This window comes from Mesocricetus auratus, unplaced genomic scaffold (assembly GCF_017639785.1).
Source record: "Mesocricetus auratus isolate SY011 unplaced genomic scaffold, BCM_Maur_2.0 Super-Scaffold_6730, whole genome shotgun sequence".
Classification (NCBI taxonomy): domain Eukaryota; kingdom Metazoa; phylum Chordata; class Mammalia; order Rodentia; family Cricetidae; genus Mesocricetus; species Mesocricetus auratus.
In genome coordinates this window covers 64794333-64807393 of record NW_024429184.1, presented here as the reverse complement: position 1 = coordinate 64807393, position 13061 = coordinate 64794333, and the positions used below count along the sequence as shown (strand labels likewise).

Sequence of the window (13061 nt, the reverse complement as noted above, 5' to 3'; positions counted from 1 at the left end):
TGAGATAAGGTCTCACTCATTTAGTCCACGATAGCCTCAAACTTCAGGATATGGTACAGTATCCCAGGGTACTGTGGATCCTCCTGGCTCAATCTCCTGTGGTCTGGGATTGCAGGCAGGTGACACTACACCCAACTGACAGGAACTTCTCTCTCTCTCTCTCTCTCTCTCTCTCTCTCTCTCTCTCTCTCTCTCTCTCTCTCTCTCCTACCTATTGTTTTTTTCGTTAGCCTCTCTTCCTGTTTATATTTGTAATTATATTTAAACAGTAATTGAATTATGCCATCATTTTGGCTATGTAACTATATTTTTCATTAGAAAAGGATATACCGTGTACTATTTAACCCTTTTGTTAATCTTTTAGAAATATTCCATATTTTTTTAGAAGCCAAAGATAAAAGTTTATTTCTCTGGTTTTGGGCCTTTAGGGGTTTCTGATAGTTGTGTGTGTGTGTGTGTGTGTGTGTGTGTGTGTGTGTGTGTATATGTGTGTGTTGTTTTTTGAGAACTTTATACATGAGCACACTTATCACTCCCTCTGCTCCCCCTTTCAAATCCTATGTACCACCTCCTAAACTCAAAATCTTCTTTTGCATTATTATTGTTGCATGCATCTATCTATGTAAACTTACACACATACATATAACCTCTTGAGTCCTTTTAGATTATATAAATGTACCCAGGGCAGACCACTTGGTATTGGACAACCTGTGTGGGTGCTTATCTATAGAGGAGATGGCTCCTCCCTCTCTAGACAGCCATTGACCAGCTGTATCATTACTATCATTCCTAGCCTGGGAAGTCTTTGTTTTCATCTCTCTTTGTTTCTCTTTCCCCTACCATCTCTGTGTGAGTATTATGCCCATCAGTATTTCTATGTATCTCTGTGTCCCCTTCTGTGTTCTTTTTTTTTTTGAGCAGCAAATTAAAGCATTTAAACTTAAAAATAGCAGAGATTACATGAATTTGTTGGGTGTTTATAGAAGATGAGTGTATTAGGAACTGAAATATTAAAAGGAAATTGCTGAAGTTCTTCTGTTTTATTTTTATTTTTTATAAGATGTAGAAGTGAGAAGAGCTTTGGTATAGAAGGACAATGGGGAATTTTGAATGACTGCATAATCTAAAGGAAAAGTATATATTTTTGCTGGCAGGAAACCGATTTTGGTTTGTTACTTTATCATGCAGTTATTTCTCTGCTCAGTAACATAAACAGGTTCCCATTCAGTGCCAAGCATTGCTAGGTGCTAAGAAAGAGTAGTTGCAGCAACAGGCCTATTTGAGTGCATTTTGTTAAGAACTATTTTGTTTCTAAAATCCTGTTTGTCTTTATTAGAGACCTAAGATGTAGGAAGTAGAAATGATTTGTCTTAGTTCTTCTTTTCTTGCAGGACTAGGGACTGAACCCAAGGCCTTTTTTGTCCATGTCATGGAAGCACTCTACTGCCGAGTTATATGACTAGCTCCAAATCCTGGGGCATAAGACACTAGCTGAGTGTTTATCATTTGCCTTTGAAGTCTATGGTATTCAGGTGACATACCACTTCTGGTCTTGAGGCACTGATGATCCAATGGGAAACAGACTCTCACATTGCTATCAATTATCCATCTTGGAGAGGGATGCCCGGGGTCTATGATGACAGAAATAAGTTCACCATTTTCTGGGACAGAAAAAATTTCAGAATTTTTAATATTTCAATAGTTCAAAGAGGTCTAATCTTTTAGTGCATTGACTGTTGAACACTAAGTTAAACTAGAGTTATCCTTAGATAAACTTAGTTATCCTTTCTATTAGAGGCTTAGAAACAAAATATGGGCTATAAGTCCATTTAGCAAGGCATTTCATGCTTGAGGGTACTGAACTTTACTGCATGGCTCAGTACAGGTCTGTACATCCACACTTCTTTGTTTTGTTACGGTTTTACAACTCTAAAAACCTTTCTGCATTGTGGGATGAAAGCAATGGAATAGGACATTGAGGAGCTGTGAATGTCATCTGGGATATATATCAAGTAGCTTGATGCTACTGAGTTTTCTAAGTTTGGTATTCATTGTGAAATGATAACTTTTTAAAAAGCTACTTGGAAAACTCTCCATTTACAATGTAGATTAAGTGTGTTTTGAAGTTCACACAAGTAAGTCATCTGTTCTCTGCTCAAAATAGTCAAGTGGTGACTATCACCCCATAAAGCAATGAGCATTTATTAAGGTTTTTTTAATTTAAAATTTCATTAGCTTAAATTTAAATGGCACTGTTGTCCAAGATACCTTGAACATCTACCTCTATTATGGCTAGAAATGTGCCCAAGGCTCTGACTGGGGCTCCTGCTACTCCAATAATTGGTACTAAGCTTCATTTTCATAGGATATTCAATGCTAAAATGAATCAGTGACCAAGAACAATGTGTATTTTGAAGAGTTATCAACACTTCTCTTGTGTTAGACTAGTGAATATTAATTGTAATCTTTTCCTATTAGATAATGATTGAATGAACATTGGTTTACATGTATATAAAATATAGTAAGAGAGAGGACATGACATGTCCAAGTATTGGGGAGATGTAAAAAGTAAAATTTAAGAGTTTCTTTTCAGAAGCACTGTAGATATCATTTTTTTTAACCAGAAAAACAGTTATTAACCCTTGTGATTTCTCTTCATGCTGATAAATGAGCCAGAGCCTTTCCTCCTTAGATGGTCGTTTCTCATTTTGGATATCACAGTTTCGTCCAAATTTTATTTTATTACATTATTCTCAAGTTATAGGTGGAACTATTCTGTAACAGCTACTGAGTGTTTTATAAAGTTTATCCAGGTTTTCTGCTTTGCTCTAGGATACCTAAAGACTGTCAAAAGCAGCATGGTCCACTCCTTATTTCATTTGTGAGCTCACAGGCTTTCTGAATTTGGCTCTTCCAAGAAGTCAGGGCATAAACTGATGCATTTCCATTCATTAGTGAGCACCCATGCCTCATTGTTTCTGTTCACTCCTTCAGTAGACAGTTGTTGAATGCCCACTCTGTTAGATTTGTACAGCTCAAAACATGTGTTTTGTTTCTTTCCTGGGAGTTCAATAAAGTTTATTCCAGTTGTCATGTTGGATAGACACCTACCAAATGTCTAGAACACAAGGTCAATGGTATAGAATTATTGGAAGGAGACATCTAACATTATTAGTTAAATTGATAAGCTTTAGGGAATTAGTGTATCCAACCCTTTTGATCTGCCAAAGGAGAACACTCATGTAGTTCAAACTAACACAGGAATATTTTAAATATAATATTGGATATTTTAATATTTAATCTTTTTTTCTAATAAAAATGCCAGGTAATGTTCCTAACATTAAAATTAATACAAAGCAACTGTATTGTGTGGAAACATGATTTTGATGGTTATTAAAAACAACTGTTCAGTGTTTTTGGTAAATGACTTAAAAATTGTGTCTCTATCAATAAATTGAGAATTCGATGTTGAAGACATCATTTATCTTTATTTTTTACACAACTACTGGTAGTAGGTATTCACTTCATAAGGTTCTTTAAGCCCTCAAAATACTCAGCCCACTTTGGCGGGGAGATTATTTTGCCCTATGTTCCTCTCCTGCACATGGATTTCACTGGCGTCTGTATTGGTGCCAGATGAGCCCTGGATATCCACCATCTTCTTTTATGAACAAGTCCTGCAGAAGCACGTCATAGGAAAAGTACACCTTCAAAGTTAGTTAGCCAAAATTCACTCAACTGTTGGATAGTACTTCTACTAAACATACTAAAATCAATTTATGCAAAAATTAAATTTATTAAGTATCAGGGAAAATATAGGCACCCCCAGTCTTATAAATGTATACATATTTACTACTCATGAAATTGAATGAGTTATTCTTAAGATGCAGATTTGGTTACTAGTTGGCCAACAAATACTCTTTTTCCACATGCATTAATATTTGAGTAGGTTTCAAAGGTGATTATTTTAAAATATTAGTAAATAATATTCAGTTTGTTAGCATAAACTGTGTACACTTTGAGCCTTTTTAGCAAATAAAAACATTGTGTCATATAAGGTAAAAATAAATAAAATAAGTTTTATATTTTTCCTCAGGTTTTTATATAATAAATTCATGATTATAAAATAGAGTTACAGTGTTTATGAAGGAATTTTTTAAAATTTTAATTTATATTTTTTGGAATTTTCATAATATACCTAATGTGCCTTGATCATATGTATCTCTCATTTCTCTACTCCAGCTCCCCCGGGTCCTCTGATCATCCCTTCTTCCCAATTTTATGTCTTCCTTGTTTATTTTATTATTATTGTTATCATCATCATCATTATTATTATCCCACTGACTTAAATTATTACTTTCCATATGTATATGGGCATAGGGTCATTCACAGAGAACCTACCTATGGCCACAACTCCTAAAAATGAACCTCTCTCTCCTCCAACAGCCATCAGCTGTCAGTAGCTTGTCATCTAGAGATGGGGCCTGGAGAGCCCTTTCCTCTTCCATGCTGGGAATTTGAACTGGCTTAGTTATGTACAGGTCTTCTGTATATGCTCACAACTTCTGTGAGTCTGCTGTGTACAACAGCCATGTCAAGTCCTGGGGACAGTATTTCCCAGCATAAGGAGACTTCTTTAAATATTTTGGAATATGCTAATATTTAAAGCTCAATAAAAGCTTATATAAAAGTTTTGTTATTAAAGAAACTCAAATTTACCCTTCCCCCTTAAGTGAGAAAATTAAACAGTAGTCTTGGTATATGCTTAATGATTCATTTTCAAGCTGGGTACAATGGTGCACCTTGAATCCTAGAACTTAGGAGACAGAGGCACATGAATCTCTGTGAGTTCAAGGCCAGCCTGGTCTGTCAAAATGAGTTCAAGAGTAGCCAGAGCTACACAGAGAGATCTTGTGTCAAAAAAATGACAACAAAAATTACATTAATGCAACTTGCTCAGTCTATATATTATAACTATATGCATATTTTAGGTGCTGATAATTTGGTATTGAATTGCCAATTGGTGTGCTCTTCCATGGGGAAGACTATGTTTCCTATTGTCATCATTCCTTAGTTGTCTGTAGTTCTTTGTGTAGAATTGAGGCCTCATTGGTTTTCCCCATTGACCATGGCATACCTATTGTTGTTTTTGTTCAGCAGATATTTAGGCAGTCAAATTGGTGAGAATTTGTGGGTGTGGTTTCTGATGTTAATAGAAGTCACAGTCTGACAACAAACACCTTGATCCTCTGACTCTTACTGTCTTTCTACCCCCTTTCCCAAGCCTTTGTGCAAGAGTTGTTAATGTAGATGTATCTATTGGGACAGAGCTCCACAACTCTGAATTTTGATTGGTTATGGTTTTCTGTAATATTTCCTTTGCTGCAAAGAGAAGTTTCCTTGAGGAGTAAATACTATACTTACCTGTGGGCATAAGGTTACTTAGAATGTAGTTAGGGATTATGTTGGGTTCATGAGGAGGAAGATTCATGTTTTTCTGCAAGACCCATGACTTCCCTGTTTGCTAGGTTTCCTTCAAGATGGTTGGATCTTAAGTCCAATCAGAAAGCTGTTGGTAAGTGCCAAAGTACATGTGCCACCCTTACAGTTATTGTGCCATGCTGGTGTGGTGTCTGCAACATTTTTTGTTCTATACTGTATTTTTGAAACAGGGTCTCTCTATGTATTCCTGACTGTTCTGGAACTCGCTTATAGACAAAGTTGGCCTTGAACTCACAGAGATCTGTCTGTGCTGGGCTTAAAAGTGTGTGCCATCACACCTGGCTACTGCAACATTTGAAAGCTTCCTTTGTGTTCTTTTCAATTGCAGATAGTGAAATCCAGCTCCGAAGAGACATGGTTTTCTGCCAAAGTCTTGTGGCCACCATCTGCGCCTTCTCTGAGCAGCTCATGGCTGCCTTAAACCAGATGTTTGATAACAGCAAGGAAAACGAGATGGAGACTTGGGAAGCCAGCAGACGGTGGCTGGACCAGATCGCAAATGCCGGTGTTCTTTTTCACTTCCAGTCACTTCTGTCACCAAATTTGGTAAGGTCTTATCATGCCTATTGTCTGTGTCAGCTGTAAACTACATGGCCACATACAAAGCAGTTGCTCATTTCTCCTCCTTATCTCTTTCATTATTTCCTTCATAGTCATTAGGCTATTTTAAGGGGATTTCCCCCTATATGGTCAGTCAGGTTTTAATAAGAATGATTTTTATCTCTTGTCTCTGCTGGGAGAGACTCCTGTGTTTGTAATTCTTAGATCCTTAAGCACTGACTAGAAAATCATGAGAGGAAAGTGGGTTTTTATAAACCCATTCAGGCTAGAGATAACAGATTCCCAGATATCTGAGCTCCCACTGACGCTGATAATCTGGGGTGTCTTCACATGGCAGCTGCTGTCCAGCAGACTGTTTAAATCTGCATGTGCTAAATAATGTCAGTGCGTCCTTTGGATGAGTGTTCTCCATTGGCAATAAGAGCACCAAGGCAACTGTGCAGGAGAAATTGCCATGCTGAAGCATGGGTAAAGGTGAAAAAAAGATCTTGAAATGTTGAAATATAGAGAACTTCAGAGCTTTTCATGTGACTTCCTGTAGACTTTCCTGCACAAATGTCTGCTTTTATGTACATAAACATTTTGAGGCTCGTTAAATGGAATTCTGACTTTGAATGTGAGAGTCTGTTTCATCTGCTAAAGTATAAGTGGAACATGTAGCTACAAAATAATTGTTTTAAAACAAATATAGATGCGTTATAATATCAAAATAGCATTTTTCATACTGTTGAGTATGGAGGTGATTGTTGTACTGTATCTTTCAATCATGAAAGATACTGGAATGATGAGGTAAGGGCATCCATCTAGTGTGGCCAAGAGACACAGAAGCAGATTTTTAGAAAGGACTCTATGCACTCTGTGTGGGCTATAAATTACTTATTTGGTTAATTTAAAGGAAGGCACTTTAGCCAAAGTGTTTAAAAACAAAAACCATAGCATATATCCAGTGTAAATAATGTATGATAGTCAGGCTCCTTCCTAACATAGCAGCAGTGTTTGTTTTAGAGTGAATGGATGAGTGCAAGAGTGAGATTTGTTTTCTATTTTATGTTCTGTATTTAGTCTTTGATATCTAATCAATTGCTGCTGCTTTAAGTTTAATTTTATTTGAAGTCTCCAAGATTAGGAGAAAATATTTACAGATCATTGAGGCAATAAAGTATGTAGATTAGAATATACAAAGAACCTTCAAGACTAGTGATTTTTAAGATGACCTAATTTAAAAGTGGGAAAAGGATTGGAGTAGCTACTTCCCTAGAAGATTTAAAAATGGCCAATAAGCACATGACAGATAGTACTAGCTGCTGTTAGAAAAATGGAACTCAAAACACAGAGAAAGAGCCCTCTCCAATAACAAATGTTGGTGAGGAGCTGTAGTCATTATAATCCTCAGAAATGAGTCACAGGAATGTAAAGTAATGCAATGCCTTTGGAAAACAGTTTGCCACTTCTTTAGGACATTAGACATAGTTTTGTATTCCTGAAATTCTAGTCCTTAGGTTAATACCCAATGGAAACCTAAACTTCTATTCAATTAAGAACTTGTGATAAATAGTCATATCAATGTTATTAAAAATACATGAAGACTGTTAGCAACTCATGTGTTCATCCGTGGGTGGCTGGTAAGTTAAGAGCTATGTCTCCTATAATAAAATCTTATTCAGGCATAGACAATTTGTAGTACTGATGAATGCTAGATTGTACATAAATCCTACAAGCATGGTCTTAAGGAAACTAGCCTGACAACAAAGAGCAGTTTGTTTCCATTGTGATGAAACCTGTTGAGTGGATACATTTCAGTGATCAAAGTAGACATGTGACTGCCTGGAGCTAATATCTCAGGTAGATGCCCACAGGAGAATGCTTAATGATGCACGGTTTCCTTGGGAGGTAAAGAAAATATTCTATAATTTCATGATGACAGGAGTGGCTCAGCTCCAGATGCACTGAAGATTCTGAACTGTGTACTTTGCCTGAGTGAATTACATATTCTGTGTGTTATATATCACAATGAAATTGTGCTCTTCTTAAAAACCTGACCTTGTGAAACCTTTAAATTTATTTTAATAACTGATTTTCAGTCAGAGTTTACTGGAAAAAAATAATGAAACCTCTGTATTGAGAACACAAAGCCCTGAAAATGTACATACAAATAGCATCATACAGACAAGTATAAATATATATATATTTGCATGCAATAATAATTATTGAATGAAGAAGACATGAATTTGTAAATGAGTTGGATGGGGTACATGGGAGGGTCTAGAGAAAGGAAAAGAAAAAGAGGAATGTTGTAATTAAATTATAACCAATAAATGATGAAAACCAACAACAAGCTTACTGGTGACTATGGTTCTCTGAAAATTGCAGTCACCCTGGACTGTGCATCCTGGAGCTCTAGACACAGCCAGCTGTTACCTAGTTCTGTCACTGCCACTGAAACAGCATGACTCACACTGCAGTGTTCAGAGGCTGAGATGTCTGGAACATTTCTCCTAACTCTTCTCATTGGCATCAGAAAAATGGTGGTGTGTTTTTTCAGTTCTGCCATAAACTTCCAGGCAATAGGTACTTTTCTACTTCTTCACAAGGAGTTTAGGAGGCTTGGGATGCAGCTCAGTGAGTAAGAGCTCTTGTGTGTGCTTGAGGGCCTGAGTTGGAATCCTCTGCATCCGCATTTCACATTAAAGCCCAAATCAAACAAACAAACAACAATAACAAAACTGTTGGTGCCTCCTTGAATCCTGTAGCTCTAATTCTGTAGTAGGAAGAGACAGGAAGGAGGGAATCTAGGACTTGCTAGTTGGTCTAGCTCCAGATGCAATAAGAGACCTTGTCTCAGAGATGAAGAGTGATAGGACCAAATATGTGGCATCAGCCTCTAGCCTCCGTGGGGTTATATACACTCACACACTTGTGTGCATGTCTCAGTGACATCAACTTTCTAGTGCTTACACATGGCCTTATTAGCAGTTAATAACTACATTCTCTACAGAGTGCTTAGGCTCATAATGATGACACAGTTAACCTTACACATAGAAGTTATCTCTTAATAGAGCATTATGTTTTAGTTTTTAAAAATAATTTGCTTTGTGTACATTGGTGTTTTGCCTGCACAGATGTCTGTGTGAGGGTGTTGAATCTGCTGTAACTGGAGTTACAGACAGTTGTGGGCTGCCATGTGGGAATTAAACCTGGGTTCTCTGGAAGAGCAGCCGGTGCTCTTAGCCATTGAGCCATCTTCCCAGCCCCAGTCCTTGTTTTCTTACTAACATGAATTAGCCTTTAAACAAGTTGAATATGCTTCACACACTTCAACAAGTTTCTCAGGCTTATTGTAAGCTGAAGCAGGATGAGTGCATGGAAAGTGCTTCTAAAGAATCATTATTTTATCACAGGAAATCTCATTATAGAAAAGAAACAAGTGGTTGAAATGAGTTGAATTGCTTATTCATACTCTAGACTAAGGACCTCACAAAGCTAGTAAGGTGCGCGTGATGTTTGTGTGTGCATTCTTTGGAACACAAATACATCTATACATGGAAATTTCTTTTATCATTTCTAATAAGCAGTCATTGAACAATGAATACATTATTATAAAAATGGATGGCTGTGATTTTAACTTAATAATAAAAATTCTTTCTGTTTCTTAGCTGTTACTTTATGAGCTTTTAGAAGGAAAAGGCCAAAAGCATAGATTATTTGTAAATGAGATCATTACAATTAGATTCTATTTATAAGCTAGACTGAAAATTTGTGTATAATCATTTAAATATTAAAAAAATACAAAGCCAGAAAAGGATAAAACCATACAATGAACATGTCTCTCTGTAGGACTTGATTTCATTTTGGACAGGGAATTCTCAGGGATTTTTTGGCACTAGCGTTTTCTATGAAATAAAACCGAAGTGAAGTGATTCTGCTTTGGATTTATATTGCACCATGGGATCTGATGGCACATCATCCAGCCACCTTATAGATTCTTTCTCTTAATTGTAGAAAGATGAACAAGCCATGCTAGAGGATACACTGGTTGCTCTATTTGATTTGGAAAAAGTTTCCTTTTTCTTCAAACCAGCAGAAGAGGAGCCACTGGTTGCAAGTGAGTAACTATGTGTGTATAGAGTGTTTCTGGTAGCAGATGATACTGACTTTTCATTTGCATATAGTTGCATGAAGGGTTCTCTTTGAACCATTTTCTAACATTAGTGCTGACAGAAGCTGTATTTTAGAAGTCATACTTGTTATGTAGTGAACCCATAGATTAATGTTCATGTTTTTTTAATTTTTGCAAATTACCATCATTATTCTATGATTTCAACATTGTCATAAATGTTTAAGAAGATGTCTACCAGTCCAAGAAATCTTCAGTTTATTTTTGAAGACAGTTTTCTGTGCCTCCTGTTTCTCACAAGAGACAAGTGTAGTCAGAGATGGGAGGTGTTCTTCTCCCTCTCATTGACTAGTATGAGAGACTCTATAAGTGCTTACTTCATATCCATGGTTTGAGAAAATAATGATAATTCTTCATTTATCTCATCAAAAACTTAATCTGAATGTTTACTTCTTGCCATTTCTGTTCTGGGTATCAAGTTCAAAGGAGTACTGAGCAGATCGAGTCTTCTTCTGTGGGTTATAAATTGAAGTGAGGAAAGAAAATGACAGGTCAGAAAACCAGATTAATTTGGTATTGTTAAAAGCAACAATAAAGTCTATCAGAATATAAAGATTAAGGAGCAGAGTAAAGGGTGGTCTTCATAGGGCGGGGAGGTCCTCTAGTCTAAGAGCACAGGTTCCTGAAGGGGCTAAGAGAGAGAGAGTCACAAAGGTATTGGGAGACGTGTATGTCAGACTTCTTTACCTCTCAGTAAATATCAACACTCTTTCTATTACTTTATGAAGATAGAGAGTATGGAATTGTCACTAATTTTCATTCCCACTTATGAACAAGAAAAAGCAAGAATATGAAGGTGTAAATTGGTGATACTCAAAAGAGAATTGTTATCTGGAAAGAGGTGGTAAATTTTGATTAAAAACAAAATTTTAGATAACTTTTGAGGTTTCTACTTTTGTATACAGAAGGCCATACAGTTTCATTTGAAGGCAGTAGTTATAGTTTTGCTGAAGGCTAAGAAAACAATTCTGTGATGTCACTTAATTTTCATTCTTGAAAATGCTGCTTGAGGTGCTATAAGCCCTCAAGAGCATTCATTGTCCTCTTTGTTTTCAAAACTTCATTTTTGACAACTGAAAAAGCAGAGGAGTCACAATGATGAGCTCTGTGAGTGATTTTTTCCTTTTTTTTCCGGTCCACAGTAAGAGACATTGATGTTTTGGATACATTCCAAACATTAAAGGTGATTGTAATCCTCTAAACAAAAAGTTAGGGTTTAAATATGGCTGTGCTCATGACAAAGCCCTCACGGTGGTTGTATTTAGCAATGTGCTTTATGCTTCCTTTTGAAGCATAGCCTGGACTTCTGAAGATAATTGTCTAGTAAGGTACCAGTTTCAATGCCACATGACTCCACCATTAAACAAAAAATAAAGAAAGAGCAGCCATTGTGAACTTGGGAAAGGAGTTGACACAACCATTCAGAAATAAAGTGTGTCAGGAGAAAAGCCTAGAGACCACGATTGAGTCTTGAGTGGGAAAGCAATGGTTAGAGGGGTATGATACCATTAAAGCAACATAACCTGGACTTTAAAGGGAAGAGAAACTTCCTCTTAAAACTTAGAGGAGCTTCATTTAGAGATAGTTTAGTCAGGTACATGCCTTTAGCCCCAGAGCTCTAGAGGGATAGTCTAGGGAGATGGATTTCTGTGATATATATGTTTTATTTAAATTAGAAACCATCTTATTTTACATATCAATCCCAGTTCCTTCTCCTTCCCATCCTCTCATACCTCCCCAAGGACCCTCCATCCCATTCCCCATACACTATCCAGGGAGGGTGAGGTCTTCCATGAGGGATCATTAAAATCTGTCAAGTCATTTGGGGCAGGGCCTAGTTCCACCCCTGTTTATCTAGGCTAAGAGAGTATCCCTCTGTGGGAAATGGGCTCCCAAAGTTCAATTGTATACTAGGGATACATCCTGGTTCCACTGCCAGAGGCCCATAAACTGCCCAGTGCTCCTACTGACACCTACATTCAGGAGGCCTGGTTTGGTCCTATGTTGGTTCCCCAGCTGTCAGACTGGGATCTGTGAGTTCCCACTTTCTTAGGTCAGCTGTTTCTATGGGTTTTCCCTTTGTTCATCACTCCTCCTTCTCTGAAACTGGATTCCAGGAGTTTGGCTCAGTGCTTGGCTGTGGGTCTCTGCTTCCATCAGCTATTGGATGAAGGCTCTAGGATGGCATTTAAGGTAGTCATTCTCATTACAGGGAATGGGCATTTCTTTTAAGCCTCATTTACATAGTGAGTGTGAAGCTAGCCAGTCACAGTGAGAAGAAGTAAGATAAAATTACCATGAGAGGAAAGGTTTGAAGAGAACAGAAAAGCTTTCAGAATAACCCCAGAAGAAAGGGTAGTATCTGGCTTTTATACGTCGGGGGTGGCAAGAAGTTTTACACCATGCAGTTTCATCTGGGATAGCATGCTTGACATAGAGTATGGAGGAACTAGATACCAGTTAGAACCATAAATCAAGATCCATAAAACCGTAAAGACATAAAGAGAAGCCTCCTTAGCTTTGTCCTATGGAGAGAGCTGCAATGTGCATTCATCCTATTAGACTATGGGGATCTAGTTTCTTTTTAAAGGGGTAGGCCATGATGTAACATCGACTTTCCTAGCAAGTTCAAAATGATGATTGGAGAGAGTTCTTACCGTGAAATCTGAGTCAATACCTGAGTTCCATCAAGCTTTACTTAAATGGTATAAGAAAGTTAGAGCTTGTTAAAATGTATGGCAGGCAGTTTCATCTTTCCAGCTGTGTAGTAGCAGATGCATCAGAATGGTTAATAAAGTCTGCATGACTGATATAGAGACAGGCT

At 37.2% G+C, this 13061-nt stretch overlaps 1 protein-coding gene across 1 annotated transcript in view; it reads left to right on the top strand.

The window, feature by feature from the left end:
- Prex2 (phosphatidylinositol-3,4,5-trisphosphate dependent Rac exchange factor 2) overlaps window positions 1-13061 on the top strand; it is a 273913-nt gene that overhangs the window by 180721 nt on the left and 80131 nt on the right. The window contains 2 exon segments of the mRNA XM_005066754.4: window positions 5831-6048; window positions 10063-10165. Of these exon segments, the coding sequence (XP_005066811.2) occupies window positions 5831-6048; window positions 10063-10165 (321 nt within the window).